We start from the raw sequence: 17,157 nt of genomic DNA, 5'->3' as shown, positions 1-17,157 counted from the left end.
TTAGCTTAGCTTAGCATGAAGACCAGAGTTTGGAGGATATGTTGGTATTAATTAAAATGGTTTTTTGCTTTTACATGCAGCCAAAAGTTTTTATGTTCAAACTGATCTGAACATTTTGCTGTAAACTTCTGATTTTCCTCCAGAAAAGAAAAAAAACTAAATATTTTCCACTAGAAATATTTGTTTTCTGTCAAACTGCTGATTCTGTTTCACCGTTTAGTTCAGCTGGTAGAAAGTTTTTCATGTTCGCCAACAGGAAATGATTTGTTACGGTTATTATTCTGTCTCAGTTTTAATCATTTTCACCAATCAGTATTTTGTTTAAAAATGTAAAGGTTGATTTAATTTTACTGAAACAACTTTTAGGAAATATTTTCTTCACATCTTCATGTTGATGCAAAAATGCAACAGTTTGGTTTTTATATTTTCATCTGAATTTAATCTGATTTTTATTTAAATGTTTAGTTTTTCTGGGCAGAAAGTCATTGTGAGGTTTTTATAAAGGAAAAAATCTTATTTTTATTTGCTGCACTGAATCTTTACAAAAAGCTTATTTTATTCCTGCAGTTTGTTCTAATATTTAGTTTATTGAAACATTTAAAATCATTTTACGGTGTAATTAAAACCTGAGGTTTTGCTTTTGCTGGTTTTTCTGCTGAAACAGATTTCAGTTTCTCCATAAACATTTATTTTATTATTGCACTAATTAAGAAAAACATTTTTCTTTGTACTTGCACTGAATGTTTTAGTTGTGAGACACAAAAAGACGGATCTAAAAACTAAATATTGATGAATGGTGATTCAGATCCGTTTCCAGTTTCTGCATCCAGAAATCGAATCTGAATGAAACAAATTATGTTTTTATAATAAAATAAAATATTGATTCTGACCTGAGCTTTAAACTAATTCTGATAAATATCAGCAGGGAGAGGAATGTTTCATTTGCACATCTCTGGATTCTTTGGAATCTGTAAACATCCGTTTGTTAATATGTAACATCAGTTCCTAGCTGTTCTTTAAAGCCGGGTTTTGACTGCTTCTTATTTGTTCGTTTAACGATGTTCAAACATCAACACCAAGTTAACAGATTGATTTTCATCTGGTTTTCAGCATCAAATAACCAGGTTTTCACTGAGGATATTTAAAGTTCACTTTTGTGTTTTTGTAAACTGACGTTTGTTGTGACTGAGTACGAAACACACCAGAGTGTTTCCAAATTCAGGTGAAGCAATAAGAAAAAAAACCCTCTGGGTTCATAATGTCAGGATGTTGGCTTCAACACTTCTTCACAATTTGTACAAATGTATGCCACACTTTTCAGGTAAAAAAAACCACAGAACCACATCTGGGAACTGAATCTGCTTGATGGAAAGTATTGTGTAGTGTCTCCCATGTAAAGTCTTCCCAGTTCAAAAGGTCCAGAAGGTCAAAGTTCAGCTGGACTGGGGCGAAGGGGAGCTGCCCAGTTTGATCTGGACACTCCTGACCTGATCCACAGAGAAGCTGCTTCCTTCCAGCCGTTCTAGACGTAACTCACCTCTGAAGGTTTCACCGTTTCTCTCCAGTTTCTGGGTTTTAAGCACCTTTCTCTGGAACAGGATGGTGAGATTTTCCCTACTGGTTTCTGCCTGACAGGTGGAAATGTTGGTAATAACCAGTTAATCTGTAATAACCAGTTAATCTGTAATAACCAGTTAATCTGTAATAATCAGTTAATGTGTAATAATCAGTTAATCTGTAATAACCAGTTAATCTGAAATAAACAGTTAATCTGTAATAACCAGTTAATCTGTAATAAGCAGTTAATTTGTAATAAACAGTTAATGTGTAATAACCAGTTAATCTGAAATAATCAGTTAATCTGTAATAAACAGTTAATCTGGGAACAGATTTCATCAGGAATCATCAGAACCACGGAGGACGGGCTCAGAGCTCCTCAAGTCTCATTTTTACACAACAGACCATAAAGCTGGGAATCCTGCAGCGCCCCCTACTGACCACGCCACACCGGCCCAGGAGTTCCCAAACATCTGGACGAAGATGAAGAGGACGGTCTCCTTCTGAGGATCTGACCTCTGTGACCTCTGTGACCTTTGGGTCAGGGCAGAAACTCCCTGAAGACCCAGAGAGGTTTGACCAGAACTACAGAGACTTTGATTCAGGGACTCGCAACTGGGATGTGGAGGTCAGAGGTCACGGATCCTGGGAGTTGGTGTGATGAAGGAGCTGGTTCAGAGGAAAGGCCAGATGCATGCTGGGTAGAGGGAGGTTTAGGTCTCAGGTAATGTTCTCCCGGTCAGAACAGTCCAGCTGGTTCTCACCTTCAGACTCTCCTAACCAGAAACCATTTGAGAACCGAAAGGAAGATTTGACCTGATTTCTCCCTGCAGCAGCAGCCGTCTCTATGGCAACCAGGCTTAGATTAGGAATGCTTTAAACTCATTTATTGGAAACTCATATCTGTGTTTTCTTCTTTTCCATTGTTTGTGCAGCTCTGTGCCGAAGTGTTGACAGCAGCCGACCTGCAGATCCACGTTGGATGAGCTGAAGCTGCAGCCGTCCAGCCACAGATCAGGCGTCGCTTGTCTTTTGTAGTTTAATACGTTTTGTTCTAATTACATTTCCTTTGTGCACGGTCTCTATAAAATACACAAATAAATAAAGTTTACTAATTAGGACATTCATTACAAGATCTGTGCAATGTACCCATTAATCTTCCATCATCTTAGAAACGGTTCAAACTAATAAGTATAAAAAATATCAGACAACTTAGATAAAGAATTAACAGCTGCATAGATAATACTCATGTCTCCATAAACCTCCCCACGTTTGTAAACATTCAACATCTTATAAAGAATTAGCCAAATACAATTGAACTGAATCATTAGTAATTTTAAACTAACAAGAATAAAAAAAACTCCTAAATGTGATTTAGTTACAGGTAGCTGAACACTGAGCAGGTCGTTTACTTCCTCAGATCCAGGGAAGCAATAATCTGCTCTGGAAATCCCCGGATTATCGAGGCTCTGATTGGCTGCTGCTCATTATGAGCAGCAGGTGGTTCAACCAATGAGAGTCCAGATCAGCCTCAGTCATTTACTATTTATGCAACATGTATGTTTCTGTGCAAACTTGTTTCGCAAATAAACTTTTAATTACAACAGAATCAAAGAATAACCTAGCTAAACCCAAGTCCAATTAAACAGTTTTATCTAATTTTATGGAGTTTATTTAATCAAAAATTATACATTTTATTCAGTATTGTCAAAATGTTTCCTACATGTATTTAAAACAATGTAGTTTAATTACAGCGTTACTCATTTAAACAGTAAACTTTAGTAGAAAGGATTTTTGAGTTTTGATGTAATTCAGCTTTTTTATAAACTGTCTTTTGTGAAATTGTGGCTGAAGGCAATTAAAGTTTAATATTTAAAACAATCACATCTTCATGTTGAGAAATGTTTCAAATATTGTTAAAAAAATGTATGAAAAACAACAATAAGGTTTTTTCACTCTATCCTGCTGCCACTTTTTAATGCCATCATTTTGTCTAATTATGAATAAAGTTTGGAACGATTCATTAATATTCAGTGTTTTTGTTTTTACAGCAATAGAGCTGTGGAGGAGGTAACCAGACAGTTTGATTTAATTTGGATAAATCATCAAACTCTTGACTTATGTATTTTCCTTTGAGTTACCTTAAATGTAGGACAGAATTTGGACAAAATGTAAGTTTACAAAATACTTTAATGACATATTAAAATGATACACAAAGGGAAGAGTTGTGGTGGCCCAGCGGTTGTGCAAAACCCACATATAGAGGCCTTAGTCCTCGACATGGCCGTCGCAGGTTCGATTCCCGGCCTGGTGACCTTCGCCGCATGTCTTCCTCTTCTCTCATTACCAACTTTCCTGTCAATTAACTATTAATTAAAGGTCACTAGAGCCAATAACACCTTGAAAAAAGATAAACAAACAGTAGAAAAACTAAAATGTGTGCCTTTTCTCCTAAATAAACATTAAGAAAAAAATCTAAATAAAGTCATTTTTGAGGTAGAGTTGAGAAATTAAAGTAACATTTTTAAAAAATCATTAACTAAAATATTAACTAAGCTTTAGTTGATAAAGTTAACTAATGATCCATTAACTAATAGGATCAATATCTGATCCGAATTGAGCTTTTTCCGATCCTGATACCGACTTGGTATCGATGTTTTGGATGCAACTCAGACAAAGATGATGGATTCATGAAACTCAAGATCTGATCAGAGCCACACAGGAAGTAAAGAAGTTTCACTTCCTGTCACATTTAGTTTGTAGCATCTGGATCTGAAGCAGAAAGCAGCCGGATGATTAGGCCTGTCACGATAGCAAATTTTGCTGAACGATTAATTGTCTCAAAAATTATTGCGATAAACGATAATATTGTTTGAAGACCTTTTTACACTGATTTAATGGAAATGACGTAATAATGCATGCGATTTCTTGCCAAAGATAGATACAGTAAGGGGAAAAATAGGAGCAAAAAATCATGTAGTGTGAATTATTGCATCAGGTAGTCGATGTGCCCGTCTTCTCTATTTAAATCTAATTATTACTGAAGGGCAACATAATATACAGACTTCATAATCTGCACTCTTTTGGTTGAATGCAGTATTTATTTCCACTTTTACTTTATGTTGTTTAGTTTTTTTTTTCAAGTGCGTTTTTTGTTAATGGAGACTGAGAATCCATTTTATTTTTGTTTTTGGTTGTTTTGTTTATTTTGTTTATCAGCTCCAGTGTTTAGTGTTCTTTTGAAAATAAAGAACAATCTTAGATCGTTGGTCTTTCTAAGATTGTGTGGTGTGTTACGGTAGATCGTCCTGGCCGCTCCGATCTAAATCAGGGGTTTTTCCCCGACTAGGATCTTAACGCAGCCTGTTGAATGTGACAGGCAGCCAATCAGAAAGCGCGGATTCTCCTCCAGCTTTCTGAGGGGAAATTACGGAGGGGAATCCCAAACAGCTGACACCGCGCAACACGAAGTCCAGCGGACATTGGAGATGATATGTGGAAACAACATTAATGTTTATTCAACATGCAAAGAATATAGAAATGACAAGAGGAGAAGTTGGAGCGAAATTGCTACTGCAGTTGATAAACCCGGTAACTTTTCAGCTGTTCTTCGTTAACGTGACGTAAATAGGTTATAATGATTTTCATTCAGTCAGGACTTTACGCTGACACTAGCCACATGCATTGCAGGTAGATTGTAGTAAAGCATTGATTAATGCCTGGTTTTAAAATTAGTTCACTGAACTTGTAGCCATTATTTTGTGCCCATTGTTGGACACCATACGGCAGGACCGAACCCGATCGAACCGTTATACCTAGGATTTCTGTCGGCTAATGTGTGGTCTGTCAGGGTTTGAAAATGGGCCGACAATCGGCTGACAGATCTAAGATCGGGTCGTGTCCGCTGGGCTTTACACTAAGGAAATGAGGAAGGTAGGGTCAGTGGAGAGCACCGGAATTGAGCCTTTTTTCATTCGGTGTCATCAACAGAAAGAGAAAAAGGCCGGAAGAGACGATAGTGCCGATAATTAAAATGACATCGATAGTTCTAATTTATCGTACGATTAATTGATTTACCGTTTATCGCGACAGGCCTACGGATGATCAAAACACAGTTTCAATCTGATCGATAAGGATCACTCTGATCAGCAGCTCCATGTCGTGACGTCAGAGCTGCTGTTTGATCACTGAGATCTCCATCGGGAGGATCCTGGTTGTTTTCACCATTCTGAAGTAAGGGAACATCCTGTCGCTGAAGGTGTGTGTGAAGGTGTGTATGTGTGTGTTCGTGTCCAGATCAGAGAAGGACAGATTCCCTCCGTCCAAGTCCAGATCCACTCGGATCCTACGGATCTTCTTCTGGACGCAGAGATCAGCGGAAGGAGCCGACGGGCAGACGGCTGAGTAAATCCCTTCATAGAACCAGATAACCGATAATCCAGACTTTACGTCACTCTTCCTGTGGACAGACTCTGCCAACACGCCGAGCACCCACACTCTGTTGTCTCCAACATCGACATCCCAGCTGTGGCTCCCCGAGTTAAAGCCCTCAGAGCCGAGGACGGACCACTCTGCTCCAAACCTCTCTGGATTATCAGGAAGCTGCTGTTTCTCTCCAAACGTCCCACTGGTCAGATTTTCAGACAGGATGAGTCTTGACCCAGCCGTGTTTGGGTCCAGAACCAGAGGAGTGTAGGTCACCATGTTCTTCATGTTGCTCCAGATGTTGAAGGCCAGGTTGCCCAGATGTTTGGCCTGGTCTATCAGGGCTCCTGAGGGCAGCTGTGGATCCTCCAGCAGGGGGCAGCGCTGGACTCTTTCCACTGCAGCTTTGTAGTTGTGCAGGAATGAGACGTCTGCAGCTCTCAGCTCCTCCTCTGTGGTTCTGACTGTGTCTGAAAGAGCTGCTATCTCTCTGCTCAGAGCCTCCATCTTCTCCTTCATCATCCCTCTCTTCTGCTCCTCTTCCTCCCTCAGTGCAGCCAGCCTGGCCTCCTCTTCCTCTGCTAGAAACTGATGAAGCTTCTTAAACTGCTCAACAATCTGCCTCTCTGTGTGTCGGGCCTGGACCTTCATGTGTTCTGCTGTCTGATCAAACTCCTCTTTAACTTTCTTCTTCAGCTCCAGTTTCTTCTTTAAAGGCTCCAGAAATGTTTTCAGATTCTCTCTGTGATCCTGAGCAGCTTCATCGATGGGCCTGAATCTGTGGCTGGAGTGTTTATCTGAATCTCTGCAGACGAGACAAACCGGCTGCTGATGGTCCAGACAGAAGAGTTTGAGTTTCTCAGAGTGCAGACTGCAGAGACCCTCTGAAATTTTCTGGTCTTTCTGCTGTAGGAATGATTCACAGAGGTTCTTCAGAGCCAGGTTACAGGGAGGAGCGTCTGTTGCGGATCTTTTTCTACAAACCGGACATGAGCGTCCAGCTCTAACTCTCCAGCAGGTCTGCAAACATTCCTTACAGAAGCTGTGGCTGCATGGCAGGATAACCGGACCCTTATAGACGTCGCAGCAGACCGGACAGCAGAGATCCTCCTCTAACCTGGACGCCATTTGGTCTCCGACTGAAACTGAAACCATAGCGGACAAAGCGTGAAACCAGGACGTAATTTCCCCTCCAACACAAACTATTATCTTACTTTCACTTTGATTTAGTTGGTTTTTCCATCTGCAGCCGTCTGTGTTTCGGTGTTTCAGCTCTCCCTCTGTCTGTTTAGTCTTACCTGACCAGGTGTTGAAGATGATCCTCGGTGTTTACTCATGGAGAGTTTCTTTCTCTGTGACGCTCACTGAACTAGTTCCTGCTTTTTCAACAGTCCCTCGTGAAATTCCAGACTTTAGGTACAAATATTGCGCCCTCTAAAGGATTTCCTTTGTACCTGCAGTTTTAGAAGCACTACTACACAGTATCCAAGTGATCCATCATAAAGTTCTCCTTCTGCTAAGCAGAGAATTTCAGGAAAAGTTTCTGGACTTTATCCTGGAAGGATCTGAGAACGGAACCAAAGAAAAGCTCGGCTCTGCAGGGACAACATGGAGGCCAAGATTGATTTATTTGATTTATTTATTCATTTCTATCACATCTTCATCTTACACACTTGTTTCAAATGTGTTTGTATTCGTTTTTTATTTACAGGTGATTTTTAAATATTAACCAAGGTTCTTTTCCTAAATTTCTGCCGTGTTTTTCTGTGAAACAGTCACCACGTGAATACCTGATGCCCTGTCATTCATACGCAGTCCAGCAGATGGCAGCAGAGCAATTCTATGTTCTCAGGTTGTTCAGAGATCACGTGACAGGAAGTGAAGTGTTCTTCACAACATTCACTCTGAGCTCTTTGCCTTGCTGTCAGAAGCTGTGGGACTTTTATTTTGTAGCTTCCACCGACAGGAAGTGAAGCATGTAATGCGATTTTAATCTGACGATGACCTGCGTCCGCATCAAAGTCCAAACTGTGGGCTGAAACCAGGGCGCGGACCAACATGGCGGATCAGAAGAAGATCCTGTGTGTGGGTCTGGTTTGTCTGGACATCATCAGCGTGGTGGAGGAATACCCGGAAGAGGACACCGACACCAGGTCAGTTCCCCATCAGTACCGGACCAGATGATCACCACACTGACTGAGGTCCGGTGGTTCCAGTGGTTCTGGTTCTGGGTCTAGAGGGTCCAGTGAGTTCTGTGGTTCTGGAGGTTCTGGTCTGGTTCTGGTCGCCTGCTGTCTGAGCTCACCAGGGGTTTTCTGATGAGCCACTTATTATTTTACTGGAGGAAAATCTGAGGCTCAAACAGTTTGAAGTTTCACTGTGAAGGTGCTGCTGCTTCATCATCTTCATCATTATCATTATCATCATCATCTTCAACTTCATCATTGTAGTGGCACTCTGCGTCCCAAATGTTCGTTGTACCACCTTTGCAGTTTGTCTAACAACCAATATTTGAATCACTCGACTGAAACCAAGTCTTCTTTTATGATGTTTACTTAAAGAACTCCAACTTACAGAAGAAATGAAAGGCTCGGTACAGATCGGTCAAAAAATTGTGTTGCTTCCACCGTATCCAACTGCAATCTGACCTCAAACGTGCATACGGGCAATATTAATGTTATGCATTACGTAGTGGAAGCCAAAATTACTTTTCACAATAAAAGTATCCCCTTTATATTAACTAAGTTATACATTCTAGAAAATATACTCATCATGAATTTCTTAAAATTAAATTAAGCATATTTATACATTTTTAATCTAAATTATTATTCTATATGAATTCCCCATTAACTGGCTCTTACAATCATCATCAACTTCATCTTCATCATCTTCATCAGCTGGTTCAACGTCCCAGTCAAAGGTTTCTCTGTAAAACAGTAACAGGTTCTGAACTCGGTGCCGATCTTTGACCATCCGGGTTTTCAGAAGAGAAACGAGTCAGCCTGCAGCTGGTCTACTGGTCTCACTGGGTCTACTGTTTAACTGGGCCTACTGGTTTAACTGGTCTCACTGGGTCTACTGGTTTAACTGGGCCTACTGGTTTAACTGGGTCTACTGGTTTAACTGGGCCTACTGTTCTAATTAGTCATTTTAATATATGTATGTGTTTGTGTATTTATGAACGTAGATGCTATTGCACATGAATGTGATTCATTTTCACTTTAAATGAAAGTATAAATGTTTTTATGGGAGGGAAATATTTTGGATTTCCTTTGAGCTAGAGTCTGTCTTTCTATAAAAGTGATGGAAAAATGGAATGTTACTCTAATAATTTCTCTGTCGTGTAAATGTGATCTGTCTTTTATGCAAAAAGCAGCTAACAGGATAAACCTAAAAATAATCCTAAAAACAAACATGGCCGTGTCTCTGCAGGTGTGTGTCGCAGCGATGGCAGCGTGGAGGAAACGCTTCCAACTCCTGTACGGTTCTGTCCCTGCTGGGGGCGCCGTGCGCCTTCATGGGCTCTCTGGCCGCCGGGCCGGTGGCGGAGTGAGTATCAGTCCGTTCATCAGGTAATCCACAGAACGGACCAATCACAGCTCAGTCTGAGTGTGATCCATGCTCAGCTAGATTCATGACGGCTGCAGAACAGGTGATGATCACCATCCAGCCTCCTGATTGGTCCGTTACCGACATCCCTATGATTCCCTGGTACTAATGGGAACATCAGGACAGTTAAATAAATTGGCACAGGTTTCGTTAGGTCGGTCGTCTGCAGCGTTCCTCCTGTCTGACCCAAGTGGATCTACAAGTTGGTCCTCTGGTACTCCGAGGTTCTTCTGTTGTTGACCCACTCTGGGTGTTGGGCGGAGTGGGACAGTTCGGTTCGGGCAGGACTTAAGGACTAAACTGTCCACTCTTGATGGAGTTCAGTCCTTTGGCTTGTGCTACACCAGTAAAACCAGTAGGAAGCGATGTTGTGCACTGGGACAGGTTTATCAGGACCTGCAGGTTCTGGGCTTGGTGTTGGACCAGTTTTCATTTACTGAAGTTCTGGATGTTATCAGGCAGAGGAGGACCATACTGGTGTCCTGATTGCAGACATCTTAAATTTCCTGAAGTAGACGGTACTGGGTTGCTATGGTAACAGCTAGACTGTTTTTGGGGGGGTTTTTTGTTATTTTTTTGTTGTGCGGTTAGGCGGTCCAAAATGTGGGACGCCTTCATGGCTCTCCGTTGAATCCAGAACAGAAACAAGATTCTCCTTCTCACATCGTAATAAAACTGCAAGTCCATCAGACACCTGATCGGCCCGGATGTTCTGATCGGCCCAGATGTTCTGATCGGTCCGGATGTTCTGATCGGCCTGGATGTTCCTATCAGAGACATGATTGGTCCAGATGTTTGCCTTACCAGAACCCTTTGGTACCAGACTGCAGGTTCTGCAGGTTCTGGCAGTAGAGTGGAGCCAGCTCCCAGTTTGCTGAGGCGACACCCTGAAAACTTCCTAGACTAGGATGAAAACTTTCCCTTCAGATGAAGCTGGTCTGACTGGGGTTATGCTGAGTTGTCTCTGTAGTCATGCTGCTACAGGCTGCCAGAGGACAAACTGCTGCTTCTTCTCACTTACTTTTCCTACTACTCTCCAGTTTGCATTATTTGCTGTTATTTCAATTCTTAACTTTTTGTTTCCTTTCCTTTTAGGGCAGGGCCTTTCTTGATAGCTGGAGGCTGAGGCACCCACCTACCCCTGTCTTATGTTGTCTGTTTCTTTTGTTTTTTGAACTGAAATGAATTGTGCTTTCTACATAATGACAATAAAAGCTGATTCTGTTTTTTCTTCTACACCCTGGTGTGGCGCTGTGTTTAACTTCCTGGAGGAGGGAATCAGCAGACATAATGCTGCCATCGCCATGACCCAGTGGCCCGTCTCAGTCATTCACTCTGTCTCTCCTGGACAAAGCTACTGACTAACTCTGCCTTCTGTCCTTTATCCTGCAGCTTTTAAAACCGGCTCAGAGCTACGGTAACTGTGTTTCTCTTCCAGATGAAGCAGATAAAGGATCTGCTGCTAACATGAACTGATTACTTTTCATTAACACAGAAAGTTCTCCTGGTTCAGTTCTTCTGATTCTTCTTCTTGTGTCTCTGCTCTGTCTAGTCAAACCTCCATAGCTACTGGTACTGAGCCTGGTTCTGGTTCTGCTGGAGGTTTCTTCCTGTAAAAGGGGAGGTTTTCCTCTCCACTGTCGCCCCTACTGGTCTGAATGACAGGATGTTCATTAATAACTGGGGTTGAATTGAAATGGCTTTTTCTGTAAAGTCCCTGGAGTCGACTTGTGTTGTGATCCTGTAGAAATAAACTGAAACTGTTTCCTCTGTTGAATTCCTCTGTCCTGTCAGGGAAGCCTTTTCCTGTCTTGATTCTTTTATTTTGAAATGCTGAAACGTTTCCTGTCTGTAGCTTTGTTTTGGAGGATTTTCAGAAGTTCGGTATCGACGTGTCTCTGGTTTCTGAGCATGCTCAGTGCGTATCTCCGGCCTCCGTTGTCATCAGCAACATCCGCACAGGAAGCAGAACCATCCTGCATACGAACAGGTGTGTGTGTGTGTGTGTGGGTGTGTGTGTGTATGTATGTGTGTGTCACTGACTGCCTCTGTTTTTACAGCTTCACCATCATAGCAGACCACCTGCGCCCCCTTCTGTTCAGGCCTCTGTCAGAGCTTTTATTTTGAAGTAGATGTTCATGTTTCCTGTCTGTCTCTCAGTTTCATCATGGCCGACTTCTTGCAGCGTGCCATTGACGTGTCAGCGGTTGCTTGGCAGGTCAAAGGTCAAACTCCAAGTGCATGTTGCGTGGTTTGTCCATCCAGCGGCTCTCGAACCGTCCTTCTCTACGATACGTAAGAGGCCCGCCCTCCGCCACGCAGCGTTCACTCAGCGCCTCGTCACCAGCTGTTACCATGGCGACCACAAGAGGCCCTCCCTGTCGGCTCCTGATTAGTCTCCATGGCAACGCAGCATCTCAGTCCACCAGACCTCCTGTTGTCTGTGGTGATGAGGAGTTTAGTGAACGCTGCTCAAAGTGTTGAAGGAATCAGGAGGAAATGATCTGGTCTAATCCACTGCAGACTCAGCTTCAGGTTCAGAAGAAGAATGTAGCCGTCGCCCAGCAGTGCTCTTCTTACGGCAGCAAAGATGGCCGCCGCAACATCTTTTTTACACAGTAAAGATGGCCACCGCAACATTTGTTTATGCAGTAAAGATGGCCGCCGCAACGCTTTGTTTATGCAGTAAAGATGGCCGCCGCAACTCTTTTTTTACACAGTAAAAATGGCACCGCAACACTTTGTTTCGCAGTAAAGATGGCTGCCGCAACGCTTTTTTTATGCAGTAAAGATGGCCGCCACAACGCTTTGTTTACGTAGTAAAGATGGCCTCCGCAACGCTTTGTTTTGCAGTAAACATGGCCACCGCAACATTTGTTTACGTAGTAAAGATGGCCGCTGCAACTCTTTTTTTTACACAGTAAAAATGGCCGCCGCAACACTTTGTTTCGCAGTAAAGATGGTCGACGCAACGCTTTGTTTATGCAACTTTTAAAAGTTGTTGATCGACTGCATGGTCACCAGATGAAGGGAGCTGATAAACAGAAAGCTAACAGCTAACAGCCTTTAGCGGAGCACCGACTGCAGCTGTTTGGGGGTGACCAGATCAGGATTGGAGCGTTCAGACCGCCATGACACATTGGGATTTGGGGCGTATCCATCTGCTGTGTGAACGTTTCCTCTGATGGATCGGAGCCAGTTCAGCGTCCTGATCCGGTCCATGTGTGGGATTCCTCCTGGTTCTGACCCGCAGCACCGGTATGAATGGATGGCAGAACCAACATGTCCGGCAGGCCCAGGAGCAGCTCAGCGATGATGTAATGGATCCAGACGGGCTCAAAGATTAGAACCTGACAGAACCAGTCAGCCTGAAGCAGAAACTCACTCCAAACACAACTACTGAACCTGAACTGAGTCACTGGTTCTGATCCGGATCAGGAGAACCAGGAAATAATCTGGTTAGAGTGTAAACCTGCCTGAAACCCAAACTGGATGCTAAAAAGTTTATTTAGTTCTAACAGTTCCTCATTGGTCCGTCAGTTTCACACTGTAAAAACAAGGCATTTGTCTTTTCTAGTATAAATTTCTTTGAACATTTGAAATAAGACAAAACCAACTTACAGGTAACTTTGCAGTAAGACATGGGAATTTGTTTAAAATCACCAATTCCTTAGTATTGGTGTTAAAAAGTACTACTTCCACTGGCAGTTTATTTCACTTATAATAAAATACTTTCCCATGAGTTTAGTGAATTTAGTGGAGCTGGTGCTTTTTCACCAAGGTCTTAACACAAGCTCTTTTATCTTGCTGAAACGTTTCCTGTAAATTAGTTTAGAACTCAGATATTCACACCAGAATCTAGACAGAAATATTTGGTTGGATTTTGTGTTTTTGCAGTGTAAGGAATCCGTTGGATCAGAACCGGATGTTCTTTAGCAAGTCTGCAGTGGTTTGGGTTTAATTCAGTAATTAATTCATCTTTATGTTAATCAATCAGCCACTGATGTGAGAATAACATCCATTCATAATGACCAGAAAACTGTAAAAACTCCTTCAAGGTTCAGTTTGATTTTTAAATATGAAAATAATTTTATTATATTTCCTGTTTAGAACAGAATGATCTGTATTTTATCCAGACGAATCGATTTTAGTGATTAAAAACTCAAATCCATATTTTAGACGTTTGTGCTGAACATGAAACTCGTCTTCCTCGATGAAGGTCGTCAGGTCAAACAGAAACGGGCCAGAACCTTGGGTCCCGACTCCAGGCTTCCTGTGAATGTTTGACCTGACGGACTAGATGAGGTTCTGGACTGAACCCGTCCTGGTTCTGTAGAACTGAACCCGGTTCTGTCTTTCAGGGATCTTCCTGACGTAACGGCCCAGGACTTTTCCAGAGTCGACCTGGCTCAGTTCAAGTGGATCCACTGGGAGGTGAGGAACCAGAACCAGACCAGTGGTCCCACTATACACCAGTGAAGCTGGACATCCCGTCCACTGGTTCTGGACTGGTGAGATCCAATCAACCAGAAACTCTTCTCTCTAACAGACTTGATAAATTTATGAACTTTAAAACTGTTTTTATTGAGAATGATCGAGTGAATCAGATTCACTGAAGCTGAACGGCTTTCTGTTGACACTGGTTTGACTGGGTTTACTGGGATTTTAGTGTTCTACTGGGTTTTATTGGGTGTTTACTGGTGTTTTTCTGGTCTGATGCTGGGTACGTGGCGTCTCAGGGCCGTAACGCTGGCGAACAGGTGAAGATGATCCAGCAGGTTGAGAAGTTTAACGCCCAGCTTCCTAACCATCAGAGGATCGGCATTTCCGTGGAGATTGAGAAAACCAGAGAGCCGCTGTACGAGCTCTTCCCCTACGGAGACGTGGTATGGAACCGTCCAGGTTCGGATGGATTCGGTCTGACCCGTCAGTGACCAGGTTCTGGTTGTTTTCCAGGTATTTGTCAGCAAAGATGTCGCTCGTCACTTTGGCTTTGACTCGCCTGAAGCGGCTCTGAGAGGACTCTACCCTCGAGTGAAGAAGGGGTGAGGGAGCAAAGTTCAGTGGAATGACACAGACAGTTCTGGTTCTGACCCGTCTGTCTCTCAGGGCTGTCCTGATCTGTGCCTGGGCAGAAAAAGGGGCCGACGCTTTGGGTCCTGACGGTCTGCTGCTCCATTCCGACGCTTTTCCTCCTGAAATGCTGGTGGACACGCTGGGAGCCGGAGACACCTTCAACGCCGGCGTCCTCCACACGCTGTCCAACGGTGAGGCGGCTGGCCGGGTTCCACTGGTTCTGACCCGGTCTGGTTCTGATCCGTTAACGTTTCTGTCTGCAGGAGGAAGTGTGCAGGACGCGCTGGCCTTTGGCTGCAGGATTGCAGGCAGGAAGTGTGGTTTCCATGGTTACGACGGCATCAGAGAGAAGTGATGCAGAACCTGTTGGTTCCTCTGGGAACGTTAGTGATTCATTAGATTGATGACCTGAAATAACTTCTAGATCTGATCAATAACTGATCAATAACCAATCATCTATAATAAACAGAAGTGTTTATTTTTACTTAAATAATAAATTTCTATGAATAAACTGAAGAGCAGAGAGGATGTTGGTGGATTGTTGCTCACTGGAGATACGACTGGCTGCAGGTTCACAGCTGTGGATCGCCATGGTAACGGTACCATCTGAGCTCAGAACTGTTTTCGTTTTATTAAGTAAACAAGCTCTAAATTTGACTCAGATTCAATAAATCAGAATAGTGCAGGAAGTTCATTTATTTAACTCAGTAGAACATTAATGTTCAGCCAATGAAAACAAGATATTAATATTACATCAGAGCCTCCAAAACATCTTAATAGAGAAATATGGGATTAATAAAAAGTTTGTGGAAGATATGCTTAAAGCTTATCCTTTAAAGATTGTATAGATTTTATCCAGAATAATGTGTTTCTGTCATGAATGAAGCATAACAAGACGAAATAGCTTTAAAAACAAAGTTTAAGCCCCTGTTTGTTTATTGCTTGTTTCATAATTGATGACTGCATCATGCTTTTATAATGTAAAGCACTTTGCTAAAATGTTCTGTACTAATAAACTTGACTGGATTAAAAACTACTTGACTTGTAGCTCATCAGACCAGAACCAAATGTGATTAAAGCCTGAATTTAAGTGAAGTGGTGAAGTGTCTTTTTTTAGAATAATTCAAAGTGAGTTTCAGGAAAGCAGGTCCTGTAACCTATAACCTTCTCAGTTCCTGTAGATTTTGTGTTGTGCTGTCAGCTCCTGCTGCTGAACTTTAAATCAATCCTTTAATTCCGTAAAATAATCCGCTCCCGTGTGACGTCCACTTCTTCAGACGTTTTTATTTTAACCTTATTTGTTACAGTAAATAACAACAATACATAACTGTGTACATATCAGAACATTTTCCAGGGGAACATAAAATAAAATAAAATGACAGTATTTCTTCAGAAGTCTGATGTGACGGAAGATGAGGAATCCCCGGAGCTTCGTTTCAACATTGTCCGATACAGAAGCTCAGAGTGGACAAACTTAAGCGATGGATGAAGGCGGATGCCTGGAAGCGAGCGGACAGAAGGCAGCGTAGGTTCAAAGGTAGGGTTTTCTATGGAGTTAAAGTTGTTTCAAAAACAATTATTCAGTAAAAAAAAAAAAAATCACGTCAAACAAAACAAATAGAGTTGTGATCAAAACTTTTGGATTTTCAAAAAGAAAATGCTTCAAACAAAAAAATTATCTCAAATAAATTATAAGAATTATTTTTTAAAACAAAAAAAATTGTTTAAAAAGCTTTTTTTTTAAATTGAAATCACTCATTTTGTTTGAAACTTTTATTTTTGAATATCAGAATTTTTTTCTTGACAGCCTAAGATTTTGGTTGAGTCTAAGTTTTTTTAAATGCTCCTTTCTTTGTTTGCACTCAACGTTTTTTCTTGCGCTTCTCACATGAACATCCTGGTCTGGGCCTAAAGATCAGCGATGTAAGACGTGTTCCTATTGGTTAGCGCTGACTAAAGCGGATGACGAGCGAATGTAAGACGTGTTCCTATTGGTTAGCGCTGAGTAAAGCGGATGAGTCTGACTCCCTGAGATCTCAGAACTGTGTCCCGAACTGCAGAGCTTCGGTGACGGACACAGAATGTGAATGGTAAGTAGTCTTCACAAAATTACACCGTTTAGCAGCTACTAAAGTGTCCACCTTGTTTCAAAGAAGAAATCTTACACATTTTATGACGACAGTCATATTTTGTCTGCCGTGATCCCCGGTAGCATATCGTGCTAGCTAATGTTAGCACTAAGTAAAGTGCATAAACTAGGCTTGTGTAATATTCGCCTGTCTTTATGTTGAATTCGTTAACCAGCGCACCTCTTCCTCCAAATGTATCTGGAGGAAATATGTTAAAAACTGTTGTGTAATCCTCCGTGTGTGTGTATTAACTAGCATTGAAGCTAAAGTGGGAAAACACAGCGGATCGCTGCACCAATGTTATTAGGCCCACGTTAATATGCACCACACGTTAAGTGACCGTACAGATTATTTATTTACC

The 17,157-nt window shown here is 42.0% G+C and overlaps 2 protein-coding genes and 1 long non-coding RNA gene across 8 annotated transcripts; 2 read left to right on the top strand and 1 right to left on the bottom strand.

Moving 5' to 3' along the window:
* Positions 1-3,996: 3,996 nt before the first annotated feature.
* LOC116709916 (nuclear factor 7, brain-like) lies at positions 3,997-7,792 on the bottom strand. Of its 2 annotated transcripts, XM_032548633.1 has the most exons (3): positions 7,281-7,792; positions 5,670-7,127; positions 3,997-4,389 (listed from the first exon to the last, which is right to left on the bottom strand). In XM_032548633.1, exon 2 carries the CDS (start codon positions 7,108-7,110, stop codon positions 5,725-5,727), a length of 1,386 nt encoding a protein of 461 aa, XP_032404524.1. In that variant the 5' UTR covers positions 7,111-7,127; positions 7,281-7,792; the 3' UTR covers positions 3,997-4,389; positions 5,670-5,724. The 2 variants fall into 2 exon arrangements, with proteins under 2 accessions (XP_032404524.1, XP_032404523.1); XM_032548632.1 differs by having other exon boundaries at positions 5,670-7,792.
* A 53-nt stretch (positions 7,793-7,845) lies between these two features.
* khk (ketohexokinase) lies at positions 7,846-15,757 on the top strand. Of its 5 annotated transcripts, none has more exons than XM_032548636.1 (9): positions 7,846-8,135; positions 9,415-9,554; positions 11,447-11,581; positions 11,752-11,886; positions 13,953-14,025; positions 14,331-14,477; positions 14,548-14,636; positions 14,701-14,858; positions 14,931-15,757. In XM_032548636.1, exons 2-9 carry the CDS (start codon positions 9,430-9,432, stop codon positions 15,020-15,022), a joined length of 954 nt encoding a protein of 317 aa, XP_032404527.1. In that variant the 5' UTR covers positions 7,846-8,135; positions 9,415-9,429; the 3' UTR covers positions 15,023-15,757. The 5 variants fall into 5 exon arrangements, with proteins under 5 accessions (XP_032404527.1, XP_032404526.1, XP_032404530.1 ...); XM_032548635.1 differs by having other exon boundaries at positions 7,847-8,135; positions 9,415-9,531; XM_032548639.1 differs by lacking the exon at positions 11,447-11,581 and having other exon boundaries at positions 7,851-8,135; positions 9,415-9,531.
* Positions 15,758-16,004: 247 nt separating this feature from the next.
* Positions 16,005-17,068, top strand: LOC116709927 (uncharacterized). The gene is made up of 2 exons (XR_004336998.1): positions 16,005-16,196; positions 16,927-17,068. It is a non-coding gene; the product is annotated as an uncharacterized LOC116709927 (long non-coding RNA).
* The last annotated feature ends 89 nt before the right edge of the window (positions 17,069-17,157 follow it).

Source organism: Xiphophorus hellerii, chromosome 20, assembly GCF_003331165.1.
Source record: "Xiphophorus hellerii strain 12219 chromosome 20, Xiphophorus_hellerii-4.1, whole genome shotgun sequence".
Taxonomy (NCBI): domain Eukaryota; kingdom Metazoa; phylum Chordata; class Actinopteri; order Cyprinodontiformes; family Poeciliidae; genus Xiphophorus; species Xiphophorus hellerii.
Note: the sequence above shows the minus strand (reverse complement) of the source record. Positions and strands in the feature narration are given on the sequence as shown.

Bases quoted from the DNA above. Each gene is read 5' to 3' on its own strand.
- LOC116709916 (XM_032548632.1), bottom strand. From the start codon at position 7,137: ATGGTTTCAGTTTCAGTCGGAGACCAAATGGCGTCCAGGTTAGAGGAG.
- khk (XM_032548635.1), top strand. From the start codon at position 8,041: ATGGCGGATCAGAAGAAGATCCTGTGTGTGGGTCTGGTTTGTCTGGAC. The intron at 8,136-9,414 runs GTCAGTTCCCCA...GTGTCTCTGCAG, and splicing joins GAAGAGGACACCGACACCAG to GTGTGTGTCGCAGCGATGGC. The intron at 11,582-11,751 runs GTGTGTGTGTGT...TCTGTCTCTCAG, and splicing joins ACCATCCTGCATACGAACAG to TTTCATCATGGCCGACTTCT.